The sequence below is a fragment of the Perca flavescens genome, chromosome 3 (genome assembly GCF_004354835.1).
Source record: "Perca flavescens isolate YP-PL-M2 chromosome 3, PFLA_1.0, whole genome shotgun sequence".
Lineage (NCBI taxonomy): Eukaryota > Metazoa > Chordata > Actinopteri > Perciformes > Percidae > Perca > Perca flavescens.
The window spans coordinates 13,400,028-13,416,262 of record NC_041333.1 but is presented as its reverse complement, the minus strand read 5'-3'; the positions used below and the strand labels follow the sequence as shown (position 1 = coordinate 13,416,262).

The window sequence follows — 16,235 nt, the reverse complement described above, 5'->3', positions numbered from 1 at the left end:
TTGCTTTTTGTATCTGGTTTTATAGTTACACCTAACAAATGCACACCTTTAATGGGTTGTGTGGTTTGACCCCATATTAAATAATGTGTATATGGGAATTTTATTGAAATAGAAATCATTTTATGAAAGAGAAAGAACCACACATTTATCTTGTGAATTTTTGCTTTATTTATTTACTTAATTTTATATTTTCAGCCCATGATCAAATAATATTCATAAATAAGTCAATAACATTATAAAGATATGCACACAAAAAAACAGGATAAAGACTGTGTTGGATGTGCTCAGTATAAGCTCTATACTGTATGTTGCCATCTTAGCTATTCCCAAACCTCAGATGTCTTAGGATTGGTTTTTGTTCATTACATGTTTCTTGGTGTTCTTCTCTGGCTTAAACAATATGATGAAACACTTTGGAGCAAATATACACAGTATTAGTCCAAAACTGGAGGCCAGAATGGCAAATATCTCCACAGCCACAGTAAATTTCCCAGGAGAGCTGAGATATGCAGGAATGAAGGTGATCCAGACTGCACAGAATATCAGCATGCTGAAGGTGATGAGCTTGGCTTCATTAAAATTATCAGGTAATTTCCGAGCTAGGACAGCTAACACAAAGCAAAAGACAGCCAGTAGGCCTATGTACCCGAGCACAGCCCAGAACCCAATAGCTGAGCCTAATGCACACTCCAGGATGATTCTCTTTTTGTATATGGTTAGGTTTTTCATTGGAAAAGGGGGACTAAGAACCAACCAAATAGTACATATTAAAACTTGAATAAACGTGAAAGACACTACAGTCATTCTTTGCTGTGGAGGACCAAACCATTTCATCACATTACTACCTGGGAGTGTAGCTTTGAAGGCCATTAACACTACTATTGTTTTTCCAAGAACACAAGACATACAAAGGACAAAGGTGATTCCAAATGTTGTGTGGCGCAGCATGCAGGACCACTCAGAGGGTGCTCCAATGAAAGTTAATGAACATAAGAAACATAGAGTCAGGGAGAAGAGCAGCAGGAAGCTCAGCTCAGAGTTGTTGGCCCTGACAATCGGTGATGTCCTGTGACGATAGAACACAGCCGCTGTTATAATGGCCAGACAGGCACCACCAACTGAGAATGTAGCCAGGATGATTCCTAGGACCTCGTTGTAGGAAAGAAACTCTACAGGCTTGGGGAGACAAGTGTCTCTCTCTGCATTAGGCCAGAACTCCTTGGGGCAAGGAAAACAATCAGGGGAATCTGAAAAAATAAAACAAAAAAATGTAGCCTATATTTCATTTTGTACAGTACATCGGCTATGGATTAGGAGAAAAACAAATACCTGTAGCATTGCTAATCTCTCCCTCGGGACACGGTATGCAATCGTAACAGCAGATGGGTTTTCCTTTCTGCAGCACTTTACGAGTTCCTGGAGAACAGCTGTTAGTGCACACTGACACAGGAACCTGGCACATAGAGAGAAACAAACTCATACATGTTCAGGTGTGCTCTCAAACTCTGAGGATTAAAGGATAGGTTCACATTTTTTCCAAGTCTGTCTTCAAACATTACCCATATGTCAATATGTGTAGTGAAAAGTGTATTGGTCATTGTAACCAAACTGTAACCCCTTCTAAAGCAATGTCAATGTAATTACTGGGGGACAAAATCTAACTGAAGCTCATATAATGCTTCAGCAGTCTGAACTGGACAAATTAAGTGATATCTTCCAAAGTTACAATCTTTTATACACTGTTTTTAAAGAAAATATAAAGGGGGACTCTCAAAATATTGAAACTTTGGAATTTCTTTACAGCCAATATGGACTTTACAAACATGGACTAAAAGCACCTATCCTTCAAGATCGCCAAATTTTAATATGTAAAATTATTGCTTTTGTGCTCCTTACTTGTGTCCCACCGTCCACCCAGGTGATGTTCCTGTTGATACGGAACTTCTGGCCCACCGGCAGTGATGCATCATAGTGCCCTACTGTCACCATCTCAATGTTGCCACTTTCTCTTTTTTGCCAGTTAACCAGCTCATATCTGGCCACAGGATCCCCATTGGCATCAAATGACACATCATAACCATTTTGGGAAAAATTTACTTTCTTCAGCTGAGTAAGAACCTGTCAATATGAGATAAAGGAAAACAGTGAGGGAGAGTAATTAAATAATGTTAAATAAAATGAATATCTCATTTCAGAGAAAGTACATTACGGCAAAAAAAGGGATCAGGGTTTGTCCTTACATTCAACTGACCTCATTCGACTCTATCCTGGTGAGTTTGTCACACTCAGTTGTAGAATTTGTTTTATGACACACTCTTTTATGAATAGCATGAGCTATTGCATAAACAGCCTTGTATACCATGTTAGTGATCCGGAGCTGAGATGTGTCAGTGTACGGGCTCTGGAGCGTCTTTATGTCTTCAGTTCCATCACACACTCTCTCATCTGTAGCTGCACCTGAAACACACAGCAACAGCATTATCATTCTTTCTTGTGTTCATTATTATTATTATTATTATTATTATTATTATTATTATTATTATTATTATTATTATTATTATTATCATTTAATATTTGATTTTCTTAACCTGCTAAACATGGCTTGCAGAATCTAATATCTATATTGTTGTAATTTATTTATTAAAAATGCTAACTTCACATTACATTTCAAAGCATTGTTTTGCAGACATTTCTTTTTCTATTTATTTTTTTATTTCTATAGTTGCTGTTTCAGTTTGTAAGGCCTATTTGTTTTAAGTATGTATACTAGCTCGCATTGACACAATCTACATCTTTTCCTTTGATGAACTACCTGTGTTTTAATGTGTTAAACAAAATTATTTGAAATAATTCTCAGTATACAGTAACAGCCTAATTAGATCTGTAAACTTTAACTGATACACATTAGTAAATACAATTTTTAATCTTTATTGAGCTCGGTGGCCTGGAGACTGTCTATATACAACTTTCTCACTTTTTCCCAACCTGCAGTTGAATGCATCCTCCCAGAACTCAGTAAGCACTGGAGAGGCAGCCACTTTAGAGCGAGAGAGATCCAGCAAGAAGTCTCTCAGACCTGGGATGACAGATCGCTCAATGCCAAATCCGATGGCTCCAGCACAGAAGCTGAACCTCAGCATGTCTGCGTTTGTTACCCAGGCTTCACTGCCTATCCACTGGCGAGGTGGAGAAGGCTCAAGCAACAGCTCCTCCAGCAGAAGCCTCAGGTCTCCAGAGGCTGCAAATGCCACAACAACCATAGCTGTCGACCTGGAGAGAAATTAAAGTGCATTGCATTAGGCCTATATCAGTAAAAATATTAAATTAGCATTTTTAAATATGTATCAAGGTAGTTCATACAAACATTAGATATACTTTAGTATTTGGTCTCATTGATAACAATATCAGTAATACATTTGAGAATGTAATGTTATGAAAAAAAGATACATTTCCTGAATTTTCACTAATATAATAAAACAATCTTCCATCTTTGCCTAAACAATGTTGTGCTTTTGTGTGCAGAAGGTCAGTGTTAACACAGGGAACATCAAACCTGCGGATAACGTCAGCTACTCTCTGGATCCTGCTACGTGGGTGGGTCCGATAGAAAGATTCAGAGTATTCCACACAGATCCCCTCTCTGTGAGCTGCGTCCAGAAAAGACGCCATACCATTATTGCCATAGTCCGAATCTGACCGGACAGCACCTATCCAAGTCCAGCCGAAGTGTTTTACCAGCTTGGCCAGCGCGTCAGCCTGGAACTGATCACTAGGGATTGTTCTGAAGAAACTTGGGTACTGCTGCTTATCGGACAGGCATGCACAAGTGGCAAAGTGGCTCACCTAAAGGGACACAAAAGTGTAATTATTTACCGGGACAGGCAAATGAAATCAGTACTGGTCTAACTTACAAAAGGTTTCCCAGAAATCCAAAATATTTACTTGAGGAATGTTAAAGGGCCCGATGATGCGTGAGATGCTGATGGATGGCGTGGACCCAGTCTCACCAACGACAGCCATCACCATACCAGATTGTGAGCAATTGTCACCGGTGTAAAACACCGGGTCCAGGCCATTTGAAATCTGGAATGCCACATGCACCGCCACGGGCACCGAGGCGCACGAGTCGTAGATCTGATAACCAAGTTTGATTCCCGGCAGCAGCTCCGTGCTGTTGTTTATCTCCTCGATGGCGAAGATCATTGCACGTGAGAAGTGCAGTTCACGGGTGTTAATGCTGAACACAGACACTCATGTCACTGTTTACATTTTTTGGCCTACAATTCACAATTTTTACAAAAATACATAATATGGGTGAGGTGAAATTCTAAAAGACAGGATTAGATATCAGTCCAACATTCACAACACACAGTCAAGTAAATCTAAAGTATTAATTTTTTCAGTAAATATGTACAAATCCGTTGTTAAACACATATTGTCAGTTAAGAAATACAAAAAAAATATTTCTTCTTCATATATATTATTCTCTACTATTTTCTAAATAGAATACCTGGAATTTACACAACACCAATAAAGGTGTATCTTATCTTATACGGCCAAATACTGAATTGGGATTTAATGAACTTTTTAAAGTTTTAAATACCACACAAAACCTTTCCAATACGATTGTAAGCACATCATATCAAAACATATCTTACGCCACACAGTCTAACGTCTTCTTATCCCCCACTTCTCCATCTTACTAACCTTCCTCTGCATCTTAGTGGCTCAGGCATGGCGGTGTAGTTATGCTTCACTGTTTGCATATAGTAGTGTATGGAGAAAACACCCCCAATAATGTAGTCACCATCCATTGAGAACACAGGGAGACGAGTGGTACCCTGGAGATTACATTTCACAGATGAAGTCTGAGTGCTGACCCCAGCACCAGTCCTATCCTCTGTAAGCCCAGCCCTTTGTTTAAGATCATCCTCAGAACCATTCAAGGCAAGAGCTGAGTTCAGTTCACACAAACCCAGAGACAGGATCAGACCAATACAGAGAGCAGAGATCTCCATCCCTCAACTATCTGGATGTGGGCATACTGCATGTATTTTATAGATGTTCAGACAAAGCTTCCCTCCTTCTACTGTACGTCAGTTTACTGTACATCAGAGAGAGGATGGCCTTCTCCAGTGGTATTTAGTGAACTCATGTCTAAGCCTTTTCTGTAGGCTGCATGTACATGATAATCTGCATTTAAGACAATGGCAGAATTTGAGACCTCTTCCTGCAGAACTCCCTCTCCCCTCTCTGTTGCACAGACAATGCATCTGCAGAACAGCCAATATGAATGCTCTGTCTCTCTAATATGAACTGTGATTGACCTAAGTCTCCCCTCATGGCTAGATTTTCTAAAGCCTTAAAACAGAGCCATGATATCTTCCTAATTTTGTGCTACCCTTAAACCTTTTTTGCTTTTTGTATCTGGTTTTATAGTTACACCTAACAAATGCACACCTTTAATGGGTTGTGTGGTTTGACCCCATATTAAATAATGTGTATATGGGAATTTTATTGAAATAGAAATCATTTTATGAAAGAGAAAGAACCACGCATTTATCTTGTGGATTTTTACTTTATTTATTTACTTAATTTTATATTTTCAGCCCATGATGAAATAATATTCATAAATAAGTCAATAATATTATAAAGATATTCACACAAAAAAACAAGATAAAGACTGTGTTGGATGTGCTCAGTATAAGCTATATACTGTATGTTGCAATCTTAACTATTCCAAACCTTAGATGTCTTAGGATTCATTTTTGTTCATTAAATGTTTCTTGGTGTTTTTCTCTGGCTTAAACAATATGATGAAACACTTTGGAGCAAATATACACAGTATTAGTCCAAAACTGGAGGCCAGAATGGCAAATATCTCCACAGCCACAGTAAATTTCCCAGGAGAGCTGAGATATGCTGGGATAAAGGTGATCCAGACTGCACAGAATATCAGCATGCTGAAGGTGATGAGCTTGGCCTCATTAAAATTATCAGGTAATTTCCGAGCTAGGACAGCCAACACAAAGCAAAAGACAGCCAGTAGGCCTATGTACCCGATCACAGCCCAAAACCCAATAGCTGAGCCTAATGCACACTCCAGGATGATTCTCTTTTTGTATATGGTTAGGTTTTTCATTGGAAAAGGGGGACTAAGAACCAACCAAATAGTACATATTAAAACTTGAATAAGCGTGAAAGACACTACAGTCATTCTTTGCTGTGGAGGACCAAACCATTTCATGACATTACTACCTGGGAGTGTAGCTTTGAAGGCCATTAAAACTACTATTGTTTTTCCAAGAACACAAGACATACAGAGGACGAAGGTGATTCCAAACGCCGTGTGGCGCAGCATGCAGGACCACTCAGAGGGTGCTCCAATGAAAGTTAATGAACATAAGAAACATAGAGTCAGGGAGAAGAGCAGCAGGAAGCTCAGCTCAGAGTTGTTGGCCCTGACAATCGGGGATGTCCTGTGACGATAGAACACAGCCGCTGTTATGATGGCCAGACTGGCGCCACCAACTGAGAATGTAGCCAGGATGATTCCTAGGACCTCGTTGTAGGAAAGAAACTCTACAGGTTTGGGGAGACAAGTGTCTCTCTCTGCATTAGGCCAGAACTCCTTGGGGCAAGGAAAACAATCAGGGGAATCTGAAAAAATGAAACAGAAAGGGCTTTTCCCAGTCGTAATGTATATTTGATGTTGTACAGTACATTGGCTATGTATGAGGAAAAGAATATACCTGTATCATTGCTAATCTCTCCCTCAGGACACAGTAAACAATCATAACAGCAGATGGGTTTTCCTCTCTGCAGCACTTTACGAGTTCCTGGAGAACAGCTGTCAGTGCACACTGACATAGGAACCTGGCACACAAAGAAAAACAAACACACATATTCAGGTGCACTCCGAACCTTTTTCAATCCTGTCTTAAAGGGGTGATAGAATGATTATAAAGGGTATTTCACACTGTTCTTTTAGATCTCCTTATAGGGTATATAACATTCGTTGGCCGGAAAATGTGCCGGTTGATATTTTATGGGTCCTTGTATGCATCCCTGTGTTCTGGCCCTATTTGGAATGACAGCTTTTCTTCCAAATATGGTATGCTCATGAATATTTAGATGAGCTGCGCGTTGATTGGTTGAGCGAACCACACACACACACACACACACACACACACACACACACACACACGGAGCCACCCACATAACAAAATTTGTCTGGCCCACCACAGGGCCACATCCTTGCTACAATTCTGGCCCAGTTCTGGCTGGGTGCCTGGCCCAAAACTGGTCCACACATGGAAAATAGACACAAAAACAGTCCCTCCGGCCCAGATGAGGCCCACACCCTGTAAAAAGATTTGTTTTGTTTATGTGGCCCAATTCTGGCCCAGACACTGTAAAGTGACTTGTATTGTTTTATTTTGGCCCGGTTCTGGCCCAGACACTGTAAAGTGACAGTGTTTTATTTGGCCCAGTTCTGGCCCAGACACTGTAAAGTGACAGTGTTTTATTTGGCCCAGACACTGTAAAGTGACAGTGTTATGTGGCCCAGTTCTGGCCCAGACACTGTAAGACAGATCTGGATGAGACTCGGCTTGGTCCCGGGCCAGATGTGGTCCAGAAACTACGACATGTTTTTTGCTGGTTCCAATGTTGAATCTGGAGGAAGAAATGACACACACACACACACACACACATCCATTAATACCAAACCAAAACACTTTGAGTAAGCAAACGTTTCTTAATATTATATTATCTTAATATTGTATTAATATCTATGATATATATATATATATATATATATATATATATATATAGCTATGTAACAGAATTGGCTATGTAATTCAATGGGTCACAGAATGCTAGGCCTGATACAGCCCATTCATTCAACAGATGAATCAACGTTGGCGTTGAATGAGCTAACACTCAAAATAACTCCAAATCATTGGATTAGCTATAGTGCACTGGAGCAGTTATAATAATAAAACAAGATAATTAATTAAATTTACACAATGAGATCGCACAAATCTAGCCTATCAGAATGTTTTCTGATAGCCTATCAGCACAAACGATCTAATTGTTATAAAGATATTAAAATACAATTCTTCTTGACATTTACAACAGCTTCTAAATGTAATACAACACTGTAATGGACATTACCTTTAATGACTTGCCTTTTCTGCCGCTGAAAATGTTCCTCCCGAAAATCAAATCTTCTGCAGACTGCAAATCTCCGGCAGAATACTAGAATTTAACCGGCAAAACTTTTTTTTTCAGGCGGCTGAGTTCCATAATTCTCGTTGTGGTCCGACTGTGACAAAACAAACTCGGGCCGACGGTAAAAATACACAGCTACACCGAGTACGGAACTGGCACTAGTACAACTACTTCTAGCTGACAGTGGCCCATTAATAAAACGCTGTATTTGAGCCAGCGCGAGTAAAACTGCTTTTAGCCGACACTGGCCCATTAATAAAACGTACAGGCACGTCCTCTGCGCCTCTGCATTAGATCCAAACTCCCGCTCCATTGTCCAATATACTCGTTCTAAACACTTTTCTCTGGGCCAGTATTCCATTGTACAGCCTGGAACACTGCATTTACGACGTGGTTCATTTCCAATATCCTTGAAAAACTTGAAAACTGTCTTTCTTCTTTCTAAAGTACACAGTGCAGCACATGTGGGAGATCCTGACAGAGCTCCAGCTCAGTGGGTCTGTGAAGGGGAGAGGCCGACCAGGAAAGCATCAAACCCAGCCAGCAGCCGCCTGCTGTCGCAGCAGATTGTGGAGCTCTTGAAGTCCGACACTGTCTTACCAAATTTGCAATTAGCCCTAAGTTTTCGTAAAACAGCCCATATTTGAGCTCTACATAGTGGATGTCTCGCATTAAAAGTCTCAGAAGTGAATTTAGTGATGTAATATCAGAGATCTGCGTGACCTAGATTCAGAAGACTAAGCTGACTTCAGGTCAGTGGTGTAGCCTATGCAAATGTTGGGGCGTGACAAAGACTAGGAGTTGAGGAGTTGACATCAACTTTTAGCTTTGTTGAGATTCGCCCGTTTTCAGCAGTTTCATATTGTGAGATTTGCAGAGGAAAGAGGTGTCAATGGTATTTTGAGGTTCTATGCATGTCCTATTTACCCACCAAACTGTCGTTTTTCAACTATGAGAAGTTAAAATCGGTTTTGCATTTTATCACCCCTTTAAAACAATAGACAAGTTAGACAAATCAAGTGGTTGTCTTTCAAAGTTACAGTCTAAAATCTAATAAGATGCTGAACAAGGGCGCTTCGGTGATTTGGTTTTCTGCTGCGATACCCGAGAGCACATTTAAAAAATTGAGTTCTCAAATTACTCTACCCACTTTTCTTGCATCTCCGTGGATTTATTAGACATTCTCGTCAAATGTGTGCTCACTGTGGCTCATGCAGTGCAATGACTGAGGAGAAGAGGTAGACGTGCTGGCGTGTTCGTTTGGCTTTGCAGGCAGAAATTTCGCACTCCACTACCTACCTATTAACAGTGGCTGGTGTAATGATGTAACAGTGGTTCTACAGCACTGTTCTCCTGTTCTATTTTGTATAGGCTTCGCCCTCCAAGAGCTGTTGCTATTGGGTTTATCCCTTGCGCATGCGCAATAGAGAAGATTTCTTTTGCGCCCTTGTGCCCTGCCTTACGTCCACAGTCACGGTATATTAAAGCTGCTAGACCAGAGATCTGCTCCAACTTTTTCTTAAGCGACAAACTGTATGAAGACTTTGAAGTACAGCGGTGTCTGCCTGTGTACCAGCTGATGGACTGACTACATCCTGCTGTCAGTTCTCTACCCAAGCTGCAAGGTGTGCTTTGGCCCGTAAGCCAGGCTGGCACTACCTGCAGACAACTTGCCAGTTCTGCGCCTGCCTACCGACGGAGGAACTGAAGAGGCAGGCTGACTGATGTTGGACCGACAGGATACCACCACTTGCGACACCCAGACATCCCAGAAGGGGATCTCTTCGGCTCTTCCTCCTCCCCGTTGGGAGAACTGTAGCTACAAACAGAAGTGTATTACGGAGCCCCGCCATTGCGGCTCTCTCTGTCCCTAGAGCGGAAGCCTGTAGCAGCGAATTTCTCCTCCGCATCACGGCCCACAGCTAAGCTTCTTTTTTTTTTTTTTTTTTGTGGATGCTGAGTAGGCATTCTCCCAACGGAGGAGACTGAGGGCACCAGTGTCCCGCTATGCACCGTTTACCAGGTACAATGGCGACATTGAAAAAGGTTTCCCAGTGGTCCCGCCACTCGGGCAGAGCTCACAAGCACATCCTGGTTCCCCACTCTGGTACAACTACTTGCGGAGACACCATGGTAGCTGCCATGGCACAGGGACGCAATGTCGCAGCTGGGCGGTGCAATCTCCCACCCCCCAGTAATAAGCCAACGGCTGTTGTCCTGGCCTCTGAACGGGAGTGCTTGGAGAGGTTAGGGTGTCTCGTTGCGCTGATTGGGCAACAGCTCCACCCTGTGGTTAAATTGGGTATGTTTATCTGTAAACAGAACAGTCGGATTAAGTCACAGACTGACTAGCAGCTTTATTTGTTCAGCGTGTTACGCTGGACAGTGGTGCGCTTTCCAGCGCTGGTGTATGGAGAAAGACTCAGACCCCACGTCGTGTCCTCTGCCTCTCGTGTTACCTATCCTCAGACACTGCTGGATAATGATTTGGCTCCATCTAGTTAAAGCGTATGTTGCAGCCATTTCATCCTGCCACAAAGGCTATGGAAAGAAATGGGTTTCTGTGCATCCCTTGGTGAAGTGTTTGTTGAAGGGGGTCAGACGACAGAAACCTGTTCTTCACCTAGCACCGCAATGGGATTTAATCCCAGTGCTCTGGGCTCGGGGGTTCCCATTTTGAGCCGCTGGCACAAATCTCCCTTAGAATGTTTTCCCTGACAACAGCGCTGCTCCTAGCCTTGACGTCGGCTAAGAGGGTGAGTGACTTATGTGCACAGTCAATCTTACCATCCTGCCTTTCTATTATAGAGAGGACCAGAATGTGGCTAATTTACAGCCAAATCCATCATTCAGGCCAAAAGTCATAACAAACATTTTTCCTGTACGCCTCCAGGATGCTAAAGCATGGAGGAAAGATTGTAGCTGATCCCTCACGCCCCGGACACCAACTGTTTGGACCCCTCCCCTCTGGCAGGAGGCTGCAGTCCATCAGGACCAAAACCTCAAGCCACAAAAACAGTTTCTTCCCCTAAGCAGTAAGCCTCAACAACAAGGCCCCGGTCCCCCACACATTGAACCTTAATCCTACATCCTGTCCGCTGCACAATCCATTCTATATATCCTGAACTTTTTGCTCATCCCTCTACGTTGTTGTTAATGATGATGATTGACTTAATGTCAAATAGTTAATTGTATGTATATGCTATTTGTTTGTGTATTTATTGGTTGTTTATTTTATATTATTGTTTTTTTTTATGTATGCACCATCAACCAAAGAAAATTCCTAGTAAGTGCTACTTACCTGGCAAATTAATTTCTGAATCTGATTCTTTGTACAAATTCCTTTTTCTTTTGTTACCATCCCTCTGCTACAGCTTAGCAAGGCGAATACTTTTTTGGAAAATATAAAGGAAAATATTCATACTGGAAAATATTCATACTGACAATACACATATCATACCCTTTAAAGGGTAACTATCATTTTTTTGAACCTGGAACCTATTTTCCTATGTTTGTGTGTCTACGTGACTGATGGGAACAACAATCTTTGAAATTTTTCCAGTATTAAGCAAGATTGCTGCAGTCGGCAGAGGTGAAACAAGCTACAATGTTAGTTCATAGGGCAATTTGGCTCAGCTTGTGGATACCTTCACAAAAGTGCTTGTTTTGCCACTGACAGGCTCTGATTAATATTCTAAGTGTCTGACAACATAGAAAGGATCGCTTCAGAGATAGACCTTTAAGACCTCTTTGAGACCTTTCTGTTTAACCAGAAACAGCTCTGAAGTCACTTGCACTAAACCCACCAGACTCCATTTTAAAAAACAATACTTTTAACGTGTATAGAGCCAAATTATTTTCGCATGTAAATCGGTAAACTATGTGGTAATTTCAACCAAAACTACAGTTGTGATGGTTGGAAAAGTGGAAAAACAATCCAAAACGGCTTTTCATAGTTTTATTTTGTTTCTGTCGACTTTGAATTAAGTGTATTTTACGATGCTAAAATTACTATATATTTACATGGAGTCTGGTGGGTTGCAATCAAGGGATCTCGTTTAATACCTCACCAATTTCAAAGATTGCTGTTCCCATCCATCACTTAGACACAAAAATATTGTTAAATCGGGTCCAGGTTGATAAAAAACGGTAGTTACCCTTTAAGATTACCATATTATATGTTACATTATTGCTTTTGTGCTCCTTACTTGTGTCCCACCGTCCACCCAGGTGAGGTTCCTGTTGATACGAAATTTCTGGCCCACCGGCAGTGATGCATCGTATTGTCCTACTGTCACCATCTCAATGCTGCCACTTTCACTTTTTTGCCAGTTAACCAGCTCATATCTGGCCACAGGATCACCGTTGGCATCAAATGACACATCATAACCATTTCGGGAAAAATTTACTTTCTTCAGCTGAGTAAGAACCTGTGAAGATGAAATAAAGGAAAACAGTGAGGGAGAGCAATTAAATAATGTTAAATAAAACAAATACCTAATTTCAGAAATTAAAGCAAAAGAGGGCATTGGGGTTTTCATTTATGTTCAACTGACCTCTTTGGATTCTATCCTGGTGAATTTGTCACACTGAGTTGTAGAATTTGTTTTCTGGCACACTGCTTTATGAATGGCATGAGCTATTGCATAAACAGCCTTGTATACCATGTTAGTGATCCGGAGCTGAGATGTGTCAGTGTACGGGCTCTGGAGCGTCTTTATGTCTTCAGTTCCATCACACACTCTCTCATCTGTGGCTGCACCTGAAACACACAGAGACAGAGAAAGGTGTTTTTTAGCCATTAAATTATCATTCTTTCTTTCATGTTTTTTTTCTTTTTTGTTGCATTTAACCTGCCAAACAGCAGCATCTGGTTCAGCACTACCAGTTTCAGGGACAGCTTCATCACACAGGCCATCAGACTGCTGAACTTTACCTTTATACTTTAAAACTTCTTATTACACATACATTTACTACATGCCTGCTGACATTGAAGTTTATTCTTTTTTGCAATCATGTACACTTTGACCATTACATTTATATTTTACCATTATGTTTTTAACTTTGCAATATTTTATGTCTTAGATGCTCATTTTATTACATGATTTTCTTTTTTTTAAACATATTTAATGAGCATTGTTGGAGGGAGCCTGAGATCTAGATTTTCCTTGCCAACTAATTGTTGTGGCTATTACAATAAAGAACTTAAAATGTAAACAAATACATGATCAGAAATCACTGTCACTATAATAACAACTTCACACTTACTGTAACTAATACATACGAGTAAGTAAAAATTTAAGAAATGTATTAGCACTTTAGCTTGGAGACCTGGAGAATGTCTACTGTGTGCTTGTGTTCAGGACTTCATTGATGACATTGTGAAATCACTGCAGCAAAGTTCATACATAATCTTCACAAAGACAGCAGAGTGCCTACATTTTTCCTGAAAGATAATCATAACAAGTGAGTTTATTCACAGAGATGAGATGCACCTTATGTCCACCTCAACATAACCACAAGAATCAAACTGTGAGTGTCTCTCCTACGTTAAAAATCAGGACAACTTTCTCACTTTTTCCCAGCCTGCAGTTGAATGCGTCCTCCCAGAATTCAGTAAGCACTGGAGAGGCAGCCACTTTAGAGGGAGAGAGATCCAGCAAGAAGTCTCTCAGACCTGGGATGACAGATTTCTGAATGCCAAATCCGATGGCTCCAGCACAGAAGCTGAACCTCAGCAATTCGGTGTCTGTTACCCAGGCTTCACTGCCTATCCACTGGCGAGGTGGAGATGGCTCGAGCGCCAGCTCCTCCAGCAGAAGCCTCACCTCTCCAAAGGCTGCAAATGCCACAACAACCATAGCTGTCGACCTGGAGAAACATTTAAGATTTTTTTATTTATATTGAGATAGGTAACACAAACATACATAGGATATGGTATACTTAAGTATTTGGTCTGACAGAGCATTTGTATAACAATAGTCAGCGACAAAAAAAACATGATAAAAAAAAATCATTTCCAATTTGCCACTAGGGTAATAAATAATTTTACATTTACAGAACATTGTTGCTGTGCTTTTGTATGCAGGTCAGTGTCAACACAGGGAACATCATACCTGCGGATAACGTCAGCTACTTTCTGGATCCTGCTACGTGGGTGGGTCCGATAGAAAGATTCAGAGTATTCCACACAGATCCCCTCTCTGTGAGCTGCGTCCAGAAAAGACGCCATACCATTATTGCCATAGTCCGAATCTGACCGGACAGCACCTATCCAAGTCCAGCCAAAGTGTTTTACCAGCTTGGCCAGCGCTTCAGCCTGGAACTGATCACTAGGGACGGTTCTGAAGAAATTCGGGTACTGCTGCTTATCGGACAGACATGCACAAGTGGCAAGGTGGCTCACCTAAAGGGACACAACAGTGTATCTATTTAACAGAACAGGTAAAAAATCTACAACAGTCTCAATTATAGAAGGTTTCCCAGAAATCCAAAATATTTACTTGAGGGATGTTAAAGGGCCCGATGATGCGCGACATGCTGATAGATGGCGAGGACCCAGTCTCACCAACGACAGCCTTCACCATACCAGATTGTGAGCAATTGTCACCGGTGTAAAACACCGGGTCCAGGCCATTTGAAAGCTGGAATGCCACATGCACCGCTACGGTCACCGAGGCGCACGAGTCGTAGATCTGATAACCGAGTTTGATTCCCGGCAGCAGCTCCGTGCTGTTGTTTATCTCCTTGATGGCGAAGATCATTGCACGTGAGAAGCGCAGGTCACGGGTTTTAATGCTGAACACAGACACTCATGTTACTGTTTGAATATTGGCCTACAATTCACAATTTTTATAAAAATACATAATACGGGTGAGGTGAAATTCTAAAACACAGGATTAGATATCAGTCCAACATTCACAATAATCTTTATGCACAGAGTCAACTTAATCTAACGAAGGCATTCATTTGTTTGGTAAATCTGTACAAATCAGTTGTTAAACATACATATTTTCAGTTAAGACATACAAAAAAAAAATTGTTTTTCATCTATATGTTTCTCTACTATTTTCTGAATATAATACTTGCTATTTACACAACACCTGAATTTCCCCTCTGGGGGTCAATAAAGGTGTATCTTATCTTATATTATATGGCCAAAAACTGATTTGGTACCTTTAAAAAATTAACTTTTTAAAGGTTTTAATTCTACACAAAACCTTTCCAATACAATTGTAAGCACAATATACATATTACAACATTTCTATCCACACACAGACTAACATTCTCTTATCCCCCACTTCTACCTCTTACTAACCTTCCTGTACATCTTAGTGGCTCAGGCATGGTGGTGTAGTTATGCTTCACTGTGTGCATGTAGTGGTGTATAGAGAAAACACCCCCAATAACGTAGTCACCATCCATTGAGAACACAGGGAGACGAGTGGTACCCTGGAGCTTACATTTCACAGATGAAGTCTGAGTGCTGACCCCAGCACCAGTCCTATCCTCTATATGCCCAGCCCTTTGTTTAACATCATCCTCAGAACTATTCAAGGCAAGAGCTGAGTTCAGTTCACACAAACCCAGAGACAGGATCAGGCCAATACAGAGTGCAGAGATCTCCATCCCTCAACTGTGAGCATGTGGTTCTACTGCATGTGTTTTATAGATTGTCAGACAAAAGCTTCCCTCCTTTTACTGTACGTCAGTTTACTGTACATCAGAGAGAGGATGGCCTTCTCCAGGGGCTTTTGATTAACTCATGTTTAAGTCTTTATTTGGACTGCACATGTACAATATAATCTGCATTCAACCTGCAGTGGGTAAAATGCAACAATAAAAATGCCAGAATTTGAAGTAGAGACCTCTTTCTGCAGCCCTCCTTCTCCCCTCTCTGTTGCACGGGCAATGCATCTGCAGAACAGACAATATGAATGCTCTGTCCTTCTGAAATGACCTGTGATTGACCAAAGTTTCCCCTCATGGCTAGATTTTCT

At 41.1% G+C, this 16,235-nt stretch overlaps 2 protein-coding genes across 2 annotated transcripts; both read right to left on the bottom strand.

Moving 5' to 3' along the window:
- Window positions 1–237: 237 nt before the first annotated feature.
- LOC114553093 (extracellular calcium-sensing receptor-like) lies at window positions 238–4,782 on the bottom strand. The gene is made up of 8 exons (XM_028574216.1): window positions 4,708–4,782; window positions 3,943–4,237; window positions 3,554–3,843; window positions 2,975–3,270; window positions 2,252–2,457; window positions 1,897–2,118; window positions 1,330–1,453; window positions 238–1,247 (listed from the first exon to the last, which is right to left on the bottom strand). The coding sequence occupies exons 1-8, from the start codon at window positions 4,764–4,766 to the stop codon at window positions 343–345; spliced, it is 2,397 nt and encodes a 798-aa protein (XP_028430017.1). The 5' UTR covers window positions 4,767–4,782; the 3' UTR covers window positions 238–342.
- An 853-nt stretch (window positions 4,783–5,635) lies between these two features.
- LOC114552828 (extracellular calcium-sensing receptor) lies at window positions 5,636–15,597 on the bottom strand. Its single transcript, XM_028573918.1, has 8 exons — window positions 15,554–15,597; window positions 14,739–15,033; window positions 14,352–14,641; window positions 13,811–14,106; window positions 12,792–12,997; window positions 12,444–12,665; window positions 6,753–6,876; window positions 5,636–6,660 (listed from the first exon to the last, which is right to left on the bottom strand). The coding sequence occupies exons 1-8, from the start codon at window positions 15,580–15,582 to the stop codon at window positions 5,756–5,758; spliced, it is 2,367 nt and encodes a 788-aa protein (XP_028429719.1). The 5' UTR covers window positions 15,583–15,597; the 3' UTR covers window positions 5,636–5,755.
- Window positions 15,598–16,235: the final 638 nt, after the last annotated feature.

Bases quoted from the DNA above. Each gene is read 5' to 3' on its own strand.
- LOC114553093 (XM_028574216.1), bottom strand. From the start codon at position 4,766: ATGCAAACAGTGAAGCATAACTACACCGCCATGCCTGAGCCACTAAGA. The intron at 2,458-2,974 runs GTGAGAAAGTTG...TGTGTGTTTCAG, and splicing joins CAACTGCAGGTTGGGAAAAA to GTGCAGCTACAGATGAGAGA. The intron at 1,248-1,329 runs GTATTTGTTTTT...TTATTTTTTCAG, and splicing joins AGAGATTAGCAATGCTACAG to ATTCCCCTGATTGTTTTCCT.
- LOC114552828 (XM_028573918.1), bottom strand. From the start codon at position 15,582: ATGCCTGAGCCACTAAGATGTACAGGAAG. The intron at 14,107-14,351 runs GTATGATGTTCC...ATGTTTCTCCAG, and splicing joins GTAGCTGACGTTATCCGCAG to GTCGACAGCTATGGTTGTTG. The intron at 6,661-6,752 runs GTATATTCTTTT...TCATTTTTTCAG, and splicing joins AGAGATTAGCAATGATACAG to ATTCCCCTGATTGTTTTCCT.